Source organism: Nematolebias whitei, chromosome 5, assembly GCF_014905685.2.
Source record: "Nematolebias whitei isolate Nwh7 chromosome 5, NemWhi1, whole genome shotgun sequence".
Classification (NCBI taxonomy): domain Eukaryota; kingdom Metazoa; phylum Chordata; class Actinopteri; order Cyprinodontiformes; family Rivulidae; genus Nematolebias; species Nematolebias whitei.
In genome coordinates this window covers 36,807,931-36,826,583 of record NC_056502.1, presented here as the reverse complement: position 1 = coordinate 36,826,583, position 18,653 = coordinate 36,807,931, and the positions used below count along the sequence as shown (strand labels likewise).

The 18,653-nt window shown below is 41.4% G+C and overlaps 1 protein-coding gene across 1 annotated transcript in view; it reads left to right on the top strand.

The window, feature by feature from the left end:
* rims2a (regulating synaptic membrane exocytosis 2a) overlaps positions 1-18,653 on the top strand; it is a gene marked incomplete in the record, with an annotated part of 256,836 nt that overhangs the window by 194,328 nt on the left and 43,855 nt on the right. Inside the window, 1 exon segment of the mRNA XM_037676440.1 lies at positions 1,621-1,787. Coding sequence (XP_037532368.1) covers positions 1,621-1,787 — 167 coding nt within the window.

The window sequence follows — 18,653 nt, the reverse complement described above, 5'->3', positions numbered from 1 at the left end:
ATATATATATATATATATATATATATATATATATATATATATATATAATAAATAAATACATTTAAAAAATATATATATATATGTGTGTGTGTGTGTGTGTGTGTGTGTGTTCCTAAATTGTGGTTGCGATTTTACCCAGAAAATCATTTTGCCTGAGAACTATGAGGTCTGGTCACAACAGAGGGACATGGGCAAAAAGTATGAAAAGAGTTAAAAATATAAACTACTCTATTCAAATTAAACATGATCTGTAGCTCATATTTATTGTAGTTATTCTCAGATTGCAGTCATTTGCTTAAAATAATATGTTGAAGTAATTTTTTTCATCACAGTTTCTAATTTTTATAACTTATTGAGTAAAATATATTTACTGAGCAGTAATAAAAGAAGAATAAAATTAAACAGGCTTGTCTAAAGAGTAGATGTCTCTCACCTGTTGACACTTGCGATGGATAGAAGAAACATCTTTTTACTCTACACTCTTGACCCTTTTTGGGTAAAAACATATGATGTCAGTGCCAAATTTGAAATAGTAGGGACCTGACCTAAACTTTCTGCAGTGCATTTTGTTCAGAAATATTTTTATGCAGATTTCCATTTTGCTTTTATAAATGTAAAGGAGCAAACGAAGCAAGAACTTTATAATTCCAGGCAAGCAGTGGAGAAGCTTTGGTAAACTGTAAAGGCTGATGTTTACCATCATTATGTATACACTGTGATCATAACAACAACAACAATTCAGTTAAGTCAATTCAACAATTATTTTGATAAAGTAGAATTTGTCTAGTTTGGCAGTATTTTTGTAACAATGTTACGTAACTTAAACACTTCCGTAGCGACTGGTTAAGTGACTTGAAGGAATAATATTATTTTATTAGTTTACTGTAACTTAAACACTGGGCAGACTAATTAAACTGTTGAATAAAGATGACCATTAAAGAGAAAATAGACAAATGTCAGAAGTTAATTCCCCTGTGACAGGAGATGACATGTTAGACCACTGGGTGGCGCTGTTTGTTCTCTTTGATGAAAATGCACACATGATGATTCAAGTGTTTGTTGGGCAGGTCATTTTATTTTGGCACTCTGAAGCTTCAAACAATATTGTTTTATTTACTGTTTCTTTTTTAAATAAATACTTTAGGATTTGTATTTTCTTCTAGTCGGAGGTAAATGGATGTCACCCAAAAGGAGGTGGGAGAACTGCATGCCAGTTTTCCAAGGTGTTTCAATTCATACTCTCTAATAATAAAGAATGACTACAGAAAATAAATAAGTGAGAGGCTAAAAGTGTAAACAGATGCATTTTTTACTTTAAAGGCCCACCTACAAAACTTCATGTAGCAACATCAGTGGTACTCTTTTTTAATTCTTAAAAAGTAAACTTTTGTTCAAAGTTTTCTTTGTTAGTTTACTTTGTTTGCAGTTGGTGCTTTATTTTTAAGTACTCTCGTCATCATAAACAGTTGTCTACACCAAACTAAAGAGATGCTGTCAGCTATTTTGAAAACACTTAAATCTGTACACTTCCATGACATCTCTTTGACTAATTTGGTGTGAATAAATTCAAGGTAAACTTTGGAAGGAGCAGAGCCTGATTCTTTGTCCACCTCTTTGCAGCGATCAGGCAGAGATCCACGAGGCTCAGACAACTTGTCCGCCAAGTCGTCTGACAGTGATGTAAGTGACGTGTCCGCTGTATCGAGAACTAGCAGTGCCTCTCGGTTCAGCAGCACGAGCTACATGTCTGTCCAATCAGAGAGACCGCAAGGAAGCCGCAAGATCCGGTAGGCTGATGTCCGCATTATCGTAATATTGTTTTACATGTTTATTTGTGGAATGGTTTCCAAAAATGAGCTAATCCCCTTTAGTGTTTAGCTTGTCAGTTTGTCCAGATGCTTTCATTTTTTTCAATGTTTGCTTCTGGTTTAACCTAAAGAAAATTTACCTGCAGCTCCATGTGTCCATTTTTAAGAAGAGTTCATGTTTGGCTCCATTTTCAAAAATCTGGGACCAAATGGATGAACTCTGCTCATTGAAGCTGTACGGAAGTTTGAGTTTCTTATCTTTAAACATGTAATAGATTGTATTTGTATGTTGTCTAAAGCAGTTTTGTTGCATGACACATTGCTGTGTTTGCGTTCATGTTTTCTGTTGTTTCGATTCATTCTGCTTTCTTGGCTGTGTTGTCTCCATGTTTGTCTGTTTTTCTCTTATTGACATTGTTCATGCTTTGGTTTTCTTTCTGCTTTGCATGTGCTGCTCTTTTTGCTTCTGTCTTCAGCCAGTTGCAATCAAGAAGCCATTCACAGGAGGAGGATGAGCACTTAGGAGAGGTGCAGGAGGAAGAGGAAGTGGGAGGAGAAAGGGGGAAAGTGGCTATAATAGAGGGGAGATTGCAGGGAGGAAACAAGGAGTTAGAAGGGAAGGTAGACAGGGAAAAGGAGCATCAGGAAGATTTGGTGGAGGAAGAAGAGGACTTGCACCAAAGAAGTATCTCAGAGACTAACCTCAGGTAAAACATGTGGCACAACCCCCATGTGTAGCCTAACAAAAGAAAGCTACTAACAACAGTAAGGACCTGCTGCTCCTGTCATCACCTTTGAACATGACAACTCTGATCCTGTTACCCCTACTAACACTACTAAAGAGCAGCTTTACATTATTTTAAAATTGTAGACAGCAGAAAATAGCTAATTGATCTTGCATGGTTGGTTGGTTGGTTGGTTGACTGACTCATTGGCAGTCTAATGCCAAAGTCCACAATCAGTTTTATAGTTCTGTTGACATAAAGGAACAGTTTGTTGTTCTCATACGAGTTCACTAAGTGTACCATCTTTGCTCTGTATAATATTTTGTTCTTTTTGTGGATTAGTCTTACCATTTTATCATTAGCAAACAGTGAACAGACAAAATATTAGCCAGATTTTTGCTGACCGAGGCAGCACAGTTACATATCATCTGAGTAAAGAACAAGGAACTAAGCACACATCCTTGAGTGACTCCTGTGCTTGATCTAGCAGAGTCTGGTGTCTTACTGCCCATTTATTGCTTTTCTGATAGAAAGTTCAAAATCTAGTTGTAGAGGGAGAGTTTTTGACTGTTTGGTGGCATAGGAAAAGGTCCGTTCTTGTTGGCTTACTTCTGAACTAAAGGCTGCAACCATAAATCTGAGCCATTCCCAGATCTCTACATCATTTATGGCTTGTTAAAGTTCTTGATAACTGTGGTATCACCTGTGCACTTTTCTATGTAGGCAGTTAAGGAATCTGTATCTTTATCTATATTATAGCTGAGATCATGAGTGCCAGTCTCTTTAAACATGCACCTTTTGTTGCTAGCAAAACATTCCTGAAAAAACTCGATTGCTGGTGGTCTGAGTGTCTGGTGCTAAGTGTTTGTTCCTTAAGGTCTACGGAGACCCCCCACCCCCACAAAAAATCAATGACAATAACTAGAGAAATCCACCTCTAACTGGTCCTTAGAAAGATGTCAATAACAGACACATTGTGAACTGGGTTGCTGGTCGGAGTTGGAGCATGGGTGCGCTAATTCACAGTAAGCTAATTTAGGTGTGTGGAATGTCACCTTGCTCATGTGAAAAGAGCCAGAACTATGGAATTCAGCAATACCAACTAAGTTTTGCTGGTCTTGGGCACATTGCAGACTCCAGTATCAAACTCATGCAGAAGGGCTGGGCTCTTTCCTACTTTGGAGTTTCCTTGCGGGTGAGGTGCGAGGTGAATGTGGATTTATGCACAAGCTCTGGCTGAGCACCTTGATGTTGGAGTTATCTGTATTGAATGAGCTCTGAGCTGCAAGAAGGAAGGTTCTGACTGTTGTTTGTTGGTATTCACTAAACAGCAATTCAGAGTATCAGAGCCTTCTTGGCGTCTCTGGTTGGTGCCTTTTATTTATTTATTTATTTATTAACCTTATTTAACCAGGCAAATCCCATTGAGATCACAGATCTTTTTTGCAAGGGAGGCCTGGGCCTGACAGCAGCCTAACATGCATGTTTTTGGTCTGTGGGAGGAAACTGGAGTACCCAGAGAAAACCCACGCAAGCACGAGAAGAACATACAAACGCCACACAGAAAGACCTCAGGTCCAACCGGGGATTGAATCCAGGACTTTCTTGCTGTGAGGCAACAGTGCTAACCACTGATCCATTGTGCTGCCAAAGTTTTGGCAGTCTTGGAAAGTACTATTTGGAGACTGCATCTTTCTTGAAAAAGCTACTTATGTGGCCCAAGATGAAGTCATCTAAAGGGATCGGATTGAGAGGAACTTACTCCTTGATCTGAATCAGTGTGGTGTTGTGTTATTAGATTTTTTTTGTTAGATGTGGGGTTCATAACCAACACCATGGAGGTGTTACCTTGGCCCAAAGGTTGATGATTATTTTGTATCATCTAAGCAGATCCTTGGATTTGTAGCCCTATATTTTAGACACGTGAGTAAAAAAGGGCCAGAGCCATTAACTTATCACCATCTGATGGTGAGTTAGAACTGGTGGTGAGGAAGTTACTGGAAAGACCTGTAAAATCTAAATGAGTAGTAAGGGTGAACTGGAATCCTTTGGTGGAATGTCCTGTGTGTGAGATCTTCAACTCACACTTCTGGGAAAGCATTATATCCTATGAGAGTTTGGGGAAATGGAATCTAAATGAGCTCTGTTCAGTATCGGTTGTGGCTGTCAGGAATTATGACCAGGACGTCATTGGTGTGTAGCAGCAACTGAATAATGTTTTAGTGGACACCAGTAAAGATGGAAGTTGTCGAGCTGAGAAGAAGCTTTTTAGGGCTTGGCTTTCCCAAGGACCCCTAAAGATGTTATTAAATGGCCAGATGGACTGTGACCTCTGTGGTTGTACAAGCAAAATGTTGAGCATGGGATGAATTTAAAGAGGTCATTAAATCAACTGCTGGTTGGTATCAGGGAGGTTTTGGCAAACTTTGATGACTGGGAAGAGGAAAGCAGAGCTTGAAGATTTCATTAACCCAGTCAGCAAGTCCACAGCTGAGAAGCAATGTTAGACAACTAGTTCAGTGGAACTTGTTCAAAGTTCAGCTCACACAAATAAAAAGTTATTAATTTATGTTTTTAGTTCACTACTTAAAAACACTGAGCTAAAATCACACTAAAAATGAATAAGTTCATGTTGTTTTAATAAATGTTCACAAAGAAAAGTCTTCTAAAAGTAATTGTTCATTTTGGCAGATGATGTGCATCAGATATTATTATTTGTGCCTATTTAGTAAAATCTGAACGCTAATTTACCATTTAGTATATTTACAGTGACATATTTAAATCTTAATAGTATGATTGTAGGTGCCTGAAATGAGTTAAAAATCAACTTCAGATATTGACTGTTAATTCTAGATCCAACCACAAAACACATAAATTGGAAAAATGAAAAAATAAAAAAATTATTTATTTTAATTGAAGTCTTGATGGCAGCACGGTGGCACAACTGGTAGAGCTGCTGCCTCTCAGCGAGCAGGTCCCTGGTTCAAAGCCCGGTCTGGGGGCCTTTCTGGGTGGAGTTTGCATGTTCTCTCCGTGCATGCGTGGGCTTTCTCCGGGTACTTCGGTTTCCTCCCACAAACCAAAAACATGCATGTTAGGCTGATTGGTAACTCTAAATTGTCCCTAGGTGTGAGTGAGAGAGTGAATGGTTGTTTGTCTCGTGTGTCTCTATGTGTCCCTGTGATGGACTGGAGACCCGTCCAGAGTGTACCCCGCCCCTCGCACAGTGATTGCTGGACATGGGCACCAGCGATCCCCGTGACCCAAAATGGAATAAGCGGGTAAAGATAATGGATGGATGGATGGATGAAGTCTTGATTGTGGGCAGGCAAATGTCATTCTGAATATCTAAAATGATTGTTTGCATTCAGACTCAGTGTGCACACTTTTGACGCTTAACTTCAGTTTTTATAAGAAAGTTAAAAGCAAAGTGAAGAGGCTTGCACTTTATGAAGGAGGGATTCTCACCAAAGTAGAAGTACTGACACATGGAGGTCTGTGTAAAGTGTAGTGTAATTGTACAAGTACATCTTTCTCTCAAGGGAAAAATGTGTATTTTATCTGCATTAAGCAAATCAAATTAATCCTTAACATTTTCAGGTTTAGCTGTATAAAACATTATTAACTGTTGCCATTTTGAGCTACACTCAGGTTTAAAATAAACTCATTAAGGTCAAAGTTCATGAAAATTTGAATGCTGTCGTTTTGTGCATGTTGTGCCTAACTCTGCTGAGGAGTATGGCGACTCTGGATATTTCCATTTCATTATATCAGCAAAAGTTGCTGAGGCTGTTAAATAGCTTCCTGGCAACAGGGTGCCAGGAGTGGCCAACATGGACCCATGGTGCTGAAGGGTCTAGATCAGGGGTGGGCAACATTTTTTGCCAGAGGGCCAAATCAAGATATTTAAATCAATCAAAGGGCCGCATAGAGAAACAGTAAATAGATTTTATTTAAGATAATCTGAAACACTTATTTCAGACTTTGTCTTGTTGTAGCAAAGTTAGCATGCTTGATAAAATCTGTCTCCTCAATACTCTAGGAATATAAAACATATTCTTTGTAAACTGGCTCTTGAGACAGTATGTGTGTTAGCTTAAATATGTTAAAAAAAAAGACACCATATACTTGCTTTTTGGAGTCTTTAAGCTTCTGGGAACACAATGACTTCATGAAAAAGGTTTAGGCTTTTCTTAATCCAAAAGTTTTTGATCTAGTTGTTCATGATGTTTAATTTAGACATAGGTTTCATTGATAAAATGCAGGTATTCATAAACTTATGTAAAAGTTGTTTTCAATTAAAAATATTGAGGGCCGGATAGAGATTGTCCAAGGGCCACTTTTGGCCCTCGGGCCATATGTTGCCCACGTCTGGTCTAGATGTTGTGGGTCTGTCATGGCTGACACACGTCTTCATTGTTGCATGGAGGCGCCAAACAGCTCCTGTGGCTGTCAGACTGAAGTGGTGGAACAAATTTTATAAAGGAGTGACAGAGTGTGTTCCAACTATAGATACATAGATAGGTCAGAAATGATGGATAGATAGGTGGATAGACTGATGATGGCAATATTTTGACTTTAATAATCCTAGCCTGCAAAACTCTTTTTTACTGTAAAAGTACAGTACAAAAAAAGATGCATTAGATTAGCATTTACAAAAAATAAAATTATAATGTAAAAAAGAAAAACTTAAACAAAAACTTAATTAAAAACTGTGCTAAAATGTTTCAAATGTACTGTACTATGATTTTAAATGTACTAAAACAAAGGTAGCATTAATTACAACCAGAGGTGGCATATTTGTTGCTCAGTGTGATGGTCTATGGTAGGAAAAATCTCCAGTGCTGGTTGCTGTTATAGCCGTGTTGTAGCAATCTGTTAGAAACACTGCTCCACTGTCCATCCAGTGTGCTGGAGATAAGGTTCTAGATTCCAGTGCTGGTCCCCCAACACATCACGGCTAAAAACATAACACAAAGGAGGCGCAGACCAATTGTGAACATTAGATTCAAGGAAAACAGTTCTGTTGCTGGGAGTGGTGGCACAGAGGTTGGAGAAGGAGGACCTGTGATCGGAAGATTGCAGGTTCAACTCCTGGTACCGACAACATCAAAAATGTGGGTGTGATAGGTGAAGCACCCACACCTGCCTCCACCCTCATTTACCTCACCATGGGCCCTTGAGCAAGGCCCTTAACCCCCACCAAGTGCTCCTCTGGGCACCATAGATGACAGTTCTGCTCCACACAGAGGGCTGTGGTAGCTCGGTGGTCTGTGGTTGTGTCAGGAAGGACATACGGGGTAAAAATTATTGCCAAGTCTTGGTGCGACTTAGTTCGCTGTGGCGACCCCTAACACAGAAAGATGATAAAAAAAAAAGATTCAAGGAAAACAGTGGGATTTTTGTCTGGGTTGGAAGACAATTGGCCAGATTTTCTTAAACCAGTTAATCTAGAACATTTTAAATGGATAAGAAAGTAGTTTATGTAGTAAATAGTAAAACCTGAGATTGAACAGACAATTCTTACAATATCCTACTCAAAACAAGAATGATTTGTTCTGGCTGAAGTTAAACTTGTACAATTTGCAGGCAGACAGTGGTGAGTCCACACATTCTTTTTGGCCATATGTCAATGAACAAAAGCGGGAATTGGAAATACATACCATAGTCCCTCGATACTTAGTAGTTCGACCTTAGCAGACTCACTCTTTTGCAGGTTTTCAGTGTAAGATTATACACAACACACGATTGGCTGACTGACAGAAGGCAACCAACCAGAGAATTGTGTTGAAGGGTGTACTGGCCATAAGGAGCACCAGGACATTTCCCGTTGGCCTGGCCTGCTCAGTGATCGCTGAAGGGCTGGGCCAACAGGTGGGCGTGCAACCTGTTGTGTGTTTCTTCTATGCTGTGACAGACAGCCTCAGAAAGAGAAAGGAGGGGGTGGGGTCTGTCTTTCTCCCTCACTACTGCTCAGTGAGCTTCAGTGAGGCAGATACCCGAGTGAGCGGCATGGGTTGTTTATTTAAAATAATCAACTGCAACCTGAACCAAGCCTTTGGTCCATCCCCATGGCGATCACTGAGCAGGCCAGGCCACCGGGAAATGTTCCGATGCTTCTGATGGGCAGTCCGATTGGCTCAGTAATCGTAGCACCAGTCTATCTGCTCTCTTTCACTGTGCTCTTTTAGAGCATTTGTAAAATTTAGAACATTGCTAAGAATATTGCAAGAGTGTGGGAGGGGTTTATAAACCCTTAAAATATATATAAATACTAAAATAAATATAGTGTCCCCACTAAGTGGATTTTGACCCATCGCAGGGGTGTCTGGAACATAACCCCCGCAATAAGTGAGGGACTAATGTACCCTTGGTCCATCTGAATGTGAGCTGGATAACTTGAAACACAAGTGGGGTACTGGCTTCTATTTTGGTATGTGGTTGTGTCTAGGCATAAGAAATGTGACTGAGGTGACCCAAAATTGATCTATGGTGGCCAAGGCCACCAATGGCCACCCCCTGCCTCTGCCTTTGCACATGGTGGTGGATAAAATTGCTCCCTTAACTCACCAGGATCTGTCACTCTGCGCTGCTTCAGACAAGAAAAAAACCCTGTTCTTATACACAGTGTAACTCCTATCCACTTAAATAGATTGCTGCAACAATAAAGTTTACTTGCATTCCCTGTTCAATTATAGTCCAGAAAAACACTCAGCTTGAAAACAACAAATATTATATACTTAAATTCCTTGGCGACAGGGTACTTCGTCATACCACTTGTTAATACTGAATACATTTTACATCAATGACATTTTGATTGTTTAGATCCTCTTGTTGAATGAATGAATTCTTATCTGAAATGTATTTATGGTCATGTAATTTGTGGTTATACCATTTCAGGAGTCAATTTAACATGACACCATTTCACTGTGGTCACAAGAGATTGTAATTAAATTTAAACTGCGTTAGAGTAGCAATTTTAAAAAGTATGTCAAGAACAAACTAATTTGGAATCCCAATGCAGGATTAAAGCTTAGCTTACACCACTTCAATTCACAGCAGGATCCGAGTTAGATCACCGGACCAATATTAGAACTACTCCATGACTTTAGTGTAATCACATTAAGATTGAAGTTGTGGATTTAACACTAATGCAGTGTGGACAGTCAGTTGGATGTGTGAAGTTGTCTTCCAAGTGTAATATATGTCCTGAGACAGTGACTCATTATTCCTTGGATTGCTCAGAAGATAAAGACTGTGTTGCTTTATTGTTTGTGCTGCTTAATGTTGCATCAGTGATTCCTGTCAGCTTGTTTTCTTCACTCAGTGTGAGTCGTTCTGCTCCCACTAAACACGAACCTCTTCCGTCCCTCAGCATGCCACGAACGCGTCATTGTTTTGCGTTTCACCAAACCCTCATGCTTACAGTCACAGTCAGAACAAGAAAGAATATGTTCTAGGGTTTTACAAATCTGGAGGTTATGAATATAACCAATGTTCCCTGAAGGAGGGAAACGAGGTACAACAGTATGGGGATTGCGCCCTCACGAGACCAACCTGAAGAAGTTCCTTTCAACACGCTTGTCAAGGCAAATGAGATTGCTGCATACACAGGAGGCCCTGCCCTCCTAAGTTATAAATATGCAACGTGGTCTCATTTCCATAATCTTTTTGCACTTCACCTCGCTTTACCCTTACCGCAGGTCCCTTGTATGTGGCTTAACTGTCCGACTGGAGGTGAGCTCACTCCTTGCCCAGGGCATCGCTACAAGGTTTGATCCTGCTTGCTGCTCGTTTAGCCTGCTAACTTGCGGTACCTGCTTAGCCCGTTTAGTCCACCTAATGGTCACTTTTTCTGCCTTGCTAACTTTCTAGCCTGTTTAGCTTGCTAACCGGCTATAGGATGGACGAGTGCACGGTGAGACACTGTGCACGGTAGATTTCCTCCAGTTGTGCCGCAGAGAAGTGGACGCTGTAATCTGGGGTTCAGTTTGGGTGCCAAGTGGGCCGCCAGTGTGTCATCCATGTGGGATGTGTGACAGACCCACTGGTTCCAAGTATCCAAATCCAAAACCGGCAGAAAAGTAGAGATAATGGGGCATTAGGGGACGCCTAGGATCATGTTAGCGCCGTTAAAATGTTCTGGAAAATCAGTAGTTTATGACTCACCGAGGTCTCCTTTGGGAGCAATAATTACCCGTCTGAAATGGTGAAGGTGGAGGAGTGGGTACCACTCAGAGACACACTGCCGCTCAGCGGCACAGCTTGACCGGGCTGGAGTGTATCCATCCGCATCGACAGGTGTGTATCCATCCGCATCGACAGGTGTTCCACCGAACGGGATCTCATTCGTCTGATTCCAACTCTGCAGTTGGTTAGTTAGAGAAAATCCACAACACTCAGACCTGGATGTGGAGCAGAGCTTCACGCCTTGCTAGTTCAGCCAGCAAAGCTAGATTTGCCAGCAAGGCATGAAGCCCTGCTCTGATCTTGCTCTTCTTTGGCACCACGTTGGTGGTAGAGAAAGAGTTAGCAAGCTAAACAGGCAGAAAGTTAGCTGCTTTTGACACTTAAGACTACCTATGCTGTTCAAACTCCCACATTAGTGAGGCTAAAGAGGGATGAGCGAACTTAGCCGGATAGAAAGCTAAACAGGTTAGAAATTTAGCAAGGCAGAAAAGTGATCGTTAGCTGGGCTAAACGGGCTAACCAGATACTGCAAGTTAGCAGGCTAAACGAGCAGCAAGCAGGATCAAACCTTGTAGCGAGGCCCTGGGCAGGGAGCGAGCTCACCTCCAGTCGGACAGTTAAGCCACATACAAGGGACCTGCGGTCAGGGTAAAGCGAGGTGAAGTGTAAAAAGATTGTGGAAATGAGACCACGCTGCATATTTATAAGCTAGGAGGGCGGGGCCTCCTGTGTATGCAGCACTCTCATTTGCCTTGACAAGCGTGCTGAAAGGAACTTCTTCAGGTTGGTCTCACGAGGGCGTAATCCCCATACTACTGTGTTGTACCGAGTGTACTGACCGAAAGGGAACAGGCCATAATAAAGACAATCTCGTCCACACCAGATTCTGGAATTTTCCAAACCTGGCATCAAGTGTAAAAAACCTTAACACAGATTGCACCATGTCATTATATATTAATTCAGTTCAATTCAGTTTATTTCTATAGCTTCAAGTCACAACAGAAGGTGTCTCAGGGCACTGTACAAAAACATTAAAATGCATAAAAAGCAAATTAGTAAAGTTATCTATCTAAGGAAGCCAGCAGATTGTGTTGAATCTTCACTGACGAGCAGCCATCTGCTTCAACCGGCTGGGGTTTGAGAGGACTGGAAGGAGAAAATGGCAGGTCCAGGTCTACTTTGTATAGGATGAAAGACAAAAAACACGTTAAGATAGAAATAATTACAAATACAAACAGGTTGAGCAGAACAAGTAAGGACAACAGTAGAGTGAGAAAATGTGGTCAATTTGTCCTCCAGCAGTCTGCCTATAGCAGAATAACTAAGGGATGGCTCAGGAACCCCAAGCTAACCCTAATTATAAGATTTATAAAAAAAAATAATAATAAAAAGAAGACTTAAGCCCAGTCTTAAAACTGGACAATGTGTCAGCCTCACGGCCAGAAACTGGAAGTTGGTTCCACAATAGAGGAGCCTGATAACTGAAAGCTCTGCCTCCAATTCTGCTTTTGGAAACTCTAGGAACCACAAGTCAGCCTGCAGTCTGAGAGTGAAGTGTTCTAACAATAGCATGAACTTTGTTGTTCTAACAATAATATCTGTAATATAAGATGGAGCTAGGTTGTTATTAAATAACATGAAAGCCAATAATAACAGGATGTGTATGGAAATCTAAGAACACTTCATGATTTAGCAGCACTATCTCTTGAATATGATATTGGAATTACAGGAATGGTTCTAAATTGGTTTAAATCATATTTATCTGATATATTCCAATGTGTAAATGTAAATAATGAATCTTCTTCATACACCAAAGTTAGTCATGAAGTTCCTCGGGGTTCAGTGCTTGTACAAATACTCTTTACCTTATATATAGCATGGGATACATTTTCATTATTATATTGATGATACATTTATATTTGTCCATGAAACCCAATGAATCCAATCAGCTACTTAGACTACAAGCATGTCTTAAAAACATAAAAACCTCGAGGACCCTAAATTTTCTGCTTTTGAATACAGACAAGACAGAGGTTTTAGTTTTTGGACCTGAGCTTCTTAGGAATAAAATTTTCAGTCTTTCTTCCTCCTTGGATGGCATTAATCTGGCCTCCAGCTCTAATGTTAAAAATATTGGTGTTATTTTTGATCTGTACATGTTTTTTATCCCCCTCATTAAAAACATTACTAAAACTGCCTTATTCCACCTGCGTAATATGGTTAAAATTAGAAACATCTTATCTAAAAATGAGGCAGAAAAACTGGATTTGTCATGTCTAAACTGGACTACTGCTAAGGTTTATTATCTGGGTGTCCCAAAACTTCTTTAAAAAGTATTCAGTTAATCCAAAATGCTGCTGCCAGAGTCTTAACTGGAGTTAGTAGGAGAGATCATATCTCTCCGGTTTTACCTTCTCTTCACTGGCTCCCTGTCAAATCCAGAATTGAATTAAAAATCCTACTTCTAACTTACAAAGTTCTCAACAACCTACATCCATCTTATATTACAGATCATATTGTTCCATATTTTCCTAACAGAGCACTTTGCTCTCAGACTGCAGGCTTACTTGCAGTTCGTAGTTTCCAAAAGCAGAATGGGAGAAAGATCTTTCAGTTATCAGGCTTCTCTCTTGTGGAACCAACTTCCAGTTTCTGTCCATGAGGCTGACACATTGTCCAGTTTTAAGATTAGGCTTAAGACTTTCCTTTTTGATAAATCCTATAGGTATGGTTGGCTTGTTATGCAGCTATAGGCTTAGACTACTGGAGGACAAATTGACCTAATTTCCTTAAATGAATTGTTAAAATTGAATAGTTTCATTTGATACTATTTCTATCTTAACATGTGATTCTTGACCTGCCATTGTGTATCTGTTTCTACCAAACCTAGCCAGTCGAAGCAGATGGTCACTTGTCCTGAGCCTGGTTCTGCTAAAGGTTTCTTCCTCATGAGGGAGTTTTTCCTTTCCACTGTTGCCTTCATGCTTGCTAAAGATGAGAGTTCTGTGATTAAGTTAAATTCAAAGCAGTCTGCTCCTCAGATAAATAATCCATCCATCCATCCATACCATACCATTTTATTTATAGACCACTTAAAACAGTGACAAGGCCAACCAAAGTGCTGTACAAACAGAAAAACAGGCAACACACAAAGCAAAATACAAAATGAAGTAAATCAGAATATAGACATAAAAACATCATAGATAATAAATATAACGACTAACCTGTGTGAAGCATACAGGTTCAAAACACAGATCACCTGGTGTTGAAAGCTACGGAATAGTAGTGGGTTTTTAAACGGGATTTGAAAAGCGAGAGGGAGGGGGCCTGTCTGACAAGCAGAGGTAACTCGTTCCAAAGTCTTGGGTCTGCTACAGAGACCCAGAGTTCTTCGATTTGTAAACATACAAGAGTATTTTGAACTGGATTTGAAGGTGAACCGGTAGCCAGTGCAGGGAGGCCAAAACTGGTGTAATGTTTTTTTTTCTCTTTTGCCTGTACTGGTTAAAAATCGGGCTGCTGCATTCTGGACCAGTTGTAGTTGTGCAATGGAGGTCTGACTGATACCAAACAAGAGCGAATTGCAGTAAGCCTAGATGTAATGAATGCATGTATTACTGTCTCCAGATTATTTTTGGACAATATGGGCTTCAGTTTAGACAGTCGCCTCAGTTGGAATAAACATGATTTAACAATCATGTTTACATGACTGTTGAGTTTCATGGAAGGGTCCATTATCACTCCCAGATTTGTGACTCTTTGTTTTTCTGACAAGGCTAGAGTGGAAAGGTCGATGCAGTGGTTCGTGATTGTGTCGTTGGGAGGGAACAACATGACTTCAGACTTCTTTTCATTGAAACTTAAGACATTTAAAGCCATCCAGTGCCTGATGTCAGCCAGGCAGTCGAGCAGAGGTTGAATAGAGCATGTACCATTGTGTCTTGGGGGAAGTAAATTTGACAGTCGTCAGCGTAGGCGTGAAAGGGTATGTTGTGTTTCCGGAAAATAGCACCAAGTGGCAGCAGGTATAAAGAGAATAGGAGGGGACACAGATGGACCCCTGCGGAACCCCCCATTTAAGCTCTGCCGCTGCAGAACTAAAATCTTTGATGGAAACACAAAAGGATCTGTCAGAGAGGTAGGATCTGAACCAAGTGAGAGCTGACCTATTCCATACCATACCATACCAATTTATTTATAGAGCACTTAAAACAGCAACAAGGCCAACCAAAGTGCTGTACAAGAGAAAACAAACATGCACAGCGGACAGGAAAACAAAATAAAAATACAGATACAAATAGCAGCAGAAGCTAACTAAAATGGCCAACAGTGTAGAGTACAGACAGGACCAAAACAAATCACACCGTGTTAAAGGCAAGAGAATAGAAGTGGGTCTTCAAGCGAGACTTAAAGACTGAGAGTGTGGGAGCCTGCCGGACACTCAGTGGCAACTCATTCCACAGTCGTGGACCTGCAACAGAGAAAGCCCTGTCACCTCTGAGCTTATGACGGGTTTCTGGGACTGAGAGAAGCATCTGGTCTGCTGACCTCAGAGAGCGCGGTGGGACATATGGCTGCAGAAGATCAGTGAGATAGGATGGAGCGGAACTGTTCAGTGATTTAAAAACATACATGAGAATTTTGAATTGGATCCGAAGGTGAATGGGTAGCCAGTGCAGGGAGGCCAAAACTGGCGTGATGTGCTCTCTATAGCCTGTACCAGTTAAAAATCGGGCTGCAGCATTTTGGACCAGTTGAAGACGTGAAATGGAGGACTGACTGATTCCAAACAGAAGTGAATTGCAGTAATCAAGCCTAGATGTTATAAAGGCGTGGATCACTGTCTCAAGGTTCTTTTTGGAGAGTATAGGCTTCAGCTTAGACAGCCGTCTCAGCTGAAAAAAACAGGATTTGACCATCATGTTTATGTGGCTGTTGAGTTTTAAGGACGGGTCCATTACCCCCCCACAGATTAGTGACCTTTTGTTTCTCTAGCGAGGCTAGAGAGAAAAGGTCAATGTCATGGTTCATGAGTGAGCCACTGGGATGGAACAGCATGACTTCAGACTTCTTCTCATTGAAGCTTAAGAAGTTTAAAGCCATCCAGTCCCGGATGTCAGCCAGGCAGTCAAGAAGAGGCTGAATAGAGCGTGTGCCTCTGTGCCTCAGGGGGAAGTAAATTTGGCAATCGTCGGCGTAAAAGTGAAAGGGTATGTTGTGTTTGCGGAAAATAGCACCTAGTGGCAGCAGGTATAAAGAAAAGAGAAGGGGACCGAGGATGGACCCTTGCGGTACCCCCCACTGGAGTGCTGTCGATGCCGAACTAAAATCTTTGATATTGACACAGAAGGTTCTGTCAGAGAGGTAGGACCCAAACCATTTAAGGGCTGACCCTGTGATGCCCACCCACTGCTCCAGTCTAGAAATGAGGATCTTGTGGTCGATGGTGTCAAAAGCAGATGTAAGGTCCAATAGGACAAGCAGCACAGAATCACCTGTGTCTGTGGATATGAAAATGTCATTAAAAGCCTTCAGTAGAGCAGTTTCAGTGCTATGGAGAGATTTGAAGCCAGATTGGAATAACTCTAGGATAGCGTGATCCCCCAAAAACTGTTTCAACTGAGACTCAACAATTTTTTCCAGTAGTTTAGAGGTGAATGGGAGTCTGGAGACAGGCCGGAAGTTGGACATGACTGAGGGGTCAAGGTTAGGTTTTTTCAGGAGGGGCTGGACAGCAGCATGTTTAAAAGTCTTTGGCACCACACCTGAGGATAAACTGCTATTCAGAATAGCGAGAATAAAAGGACCCAGGGTAGGAAAAACTTCCTTTAGTAGTCGAGGGGGGACCACATCAAAGGGGGAACCAGATGGATTCATGCTGCACATTACCTGCTCCAGAGAAGACAAAGAGATGGGCTCAAAGTGGTCAAACACAGCCACACACTGAGATGGGATGGACAGATCATGAGCTGGTGGAGAAATGAGTGCCCGGGTGTTTGCCACTTTTTTCTAAAAAGAAATGGAGGAAGTTTTCACACAGCTCAGTTGAGGCTTCCAGAGGTGAAGGCTCACTGAGGTGTAGAACTGAGTTCAGGGTGGAGAAAAGAACTCGGGGGTTGTGGGAGTTGGAGACAATTAAATCAGAGAAGAATTTACATTTGGCAGCTTTAATGGTTTTCTGATAGTGATTCAGCAACCTGGTGATGCCCACCCACTGCTCTAACCTAGCAATGAGGATCTCATGGTCGATAGTGTTAAAAGCAGCTATAAAGTCCAATAGGACAAGCAGCACAGAATCACCAGTATCTGTGGATAAGAAGATGTCATTAAAAACCTTCAGTAGGGCAGTTTCAGTGCTATGGACAGGTTTAAAGCCAGATTGGAATAGCTCTAAGATGGCGTGAACCTCCAGGAAGCACTTCAACTGGGACTCAACTATTTTCTCCAGTAGTTTAGAAACAAATGGGAGTCTGGAGACAGGTCGGAAATTGGATAGGACTGAGGGGTCAAGGTTTGCTTTTTTCAGGAGAGGCTGGACAGCAGCATGTTTAAAGGTTTTTGGCACCACACCAGTGGATAAACTGCTATTCACAATAGCAAAAAATGGATGGACCTAGAGTAGGAAAAACCTCCTTTAGTAGTCGAGTTGGGACCACATCAAGGGGACACCAGAAGGTTTCAAGTTGCACAGGACCTGCTCTAGAGAAGATAGAGTGATGGGCTCAAAATGGCCAAATAGAGATACAAATTGAGGTGGGATGGATGGGTCATGAGTTGGAGGGGAAATGAAAGCCCGGGTTGTCGCAATTTTTTCTAAAAATAAATGTAGGAAGTTCTCGCACAGCTCAGTCGAGGCTTCCAGAGGTGATGGTTCAATGAGGTGGAGAACAGAGTTTAGGGTAGAGAAGAGGACACGCGGGTTGTGCAAGTTTGAGGCAATGATATCAGAAACGTATTTAGATTTAGCAGCTTTTACTGCTTTCTGATAACAACGCCAGCTCTCTTTGAGTATTTGAAAAGAGACCTGCAGCCTGTCTTTCCTCCATTTGCGCTCCGCCCTCCTGCACTGCTGTCTAACGGCCTTGGTGACATCATTCAGCCAAGGTTCAGCTCTGAGTTTCGATTTTCTCATTTTAACAGGAGCAACATGATCAAGAGCTTTTAACCAGACAGAGTTGAACTGGGATGCCAGCTCCTCAGTGGTGGTGAGAAACACCGGGGGCTGAGTTATCATTTCAGGCTTATAAACATCTGTGAAACGTGTGGCAGTGAAGTGGTTAATGGCCCGGCTGCGACTTGCAGGAGCACACGGCTTAGGAGTTAGATGGGGGACGGTGAACTCAAACCGGACTGGCATGTGGTCTGAAAAGACATTATCACCAATTTCAAGATTACTAACAGTTCACGAGTTAAAACAAGGTCCAGTGTATGTCCGTGCTCTTGGGTAGGACTGTTTACCTGTATCCATTATCTTTTACCCGCTTATTCCATTTTGGGTCAAGGGAGTCTCCGGTGCCTATGTCCAGCAATCACTGTGCAAGGGGCGGGGTACACATTGGACAGGTCGCAAATCCATCACAGGGCCATACAGATACATACAACCATTCACTCTCTCACTCACAACTAGGGACAATTTAGCGTTACCAATCAGTCTAACATGCATGCATTGGTCTGTGGGAAGAAATTAGAGTACCTGGAGAAAACCCACGCATGCACGGAGAGAACATGCAAACTCCACCCAGAAAGGCCCCCGGACCGGATTTGAACTGGCAACCTTCTCGCAGCTCTATCTGTTGCGCCACAGTGCTGCCCCAGATAAATAATGTAAAATCATTTATATATATATATATATATATATATATATATATATATATATATATATATATGTCATGAACCAGAGGCCGGATCGCAAACAACAACAACAACCACT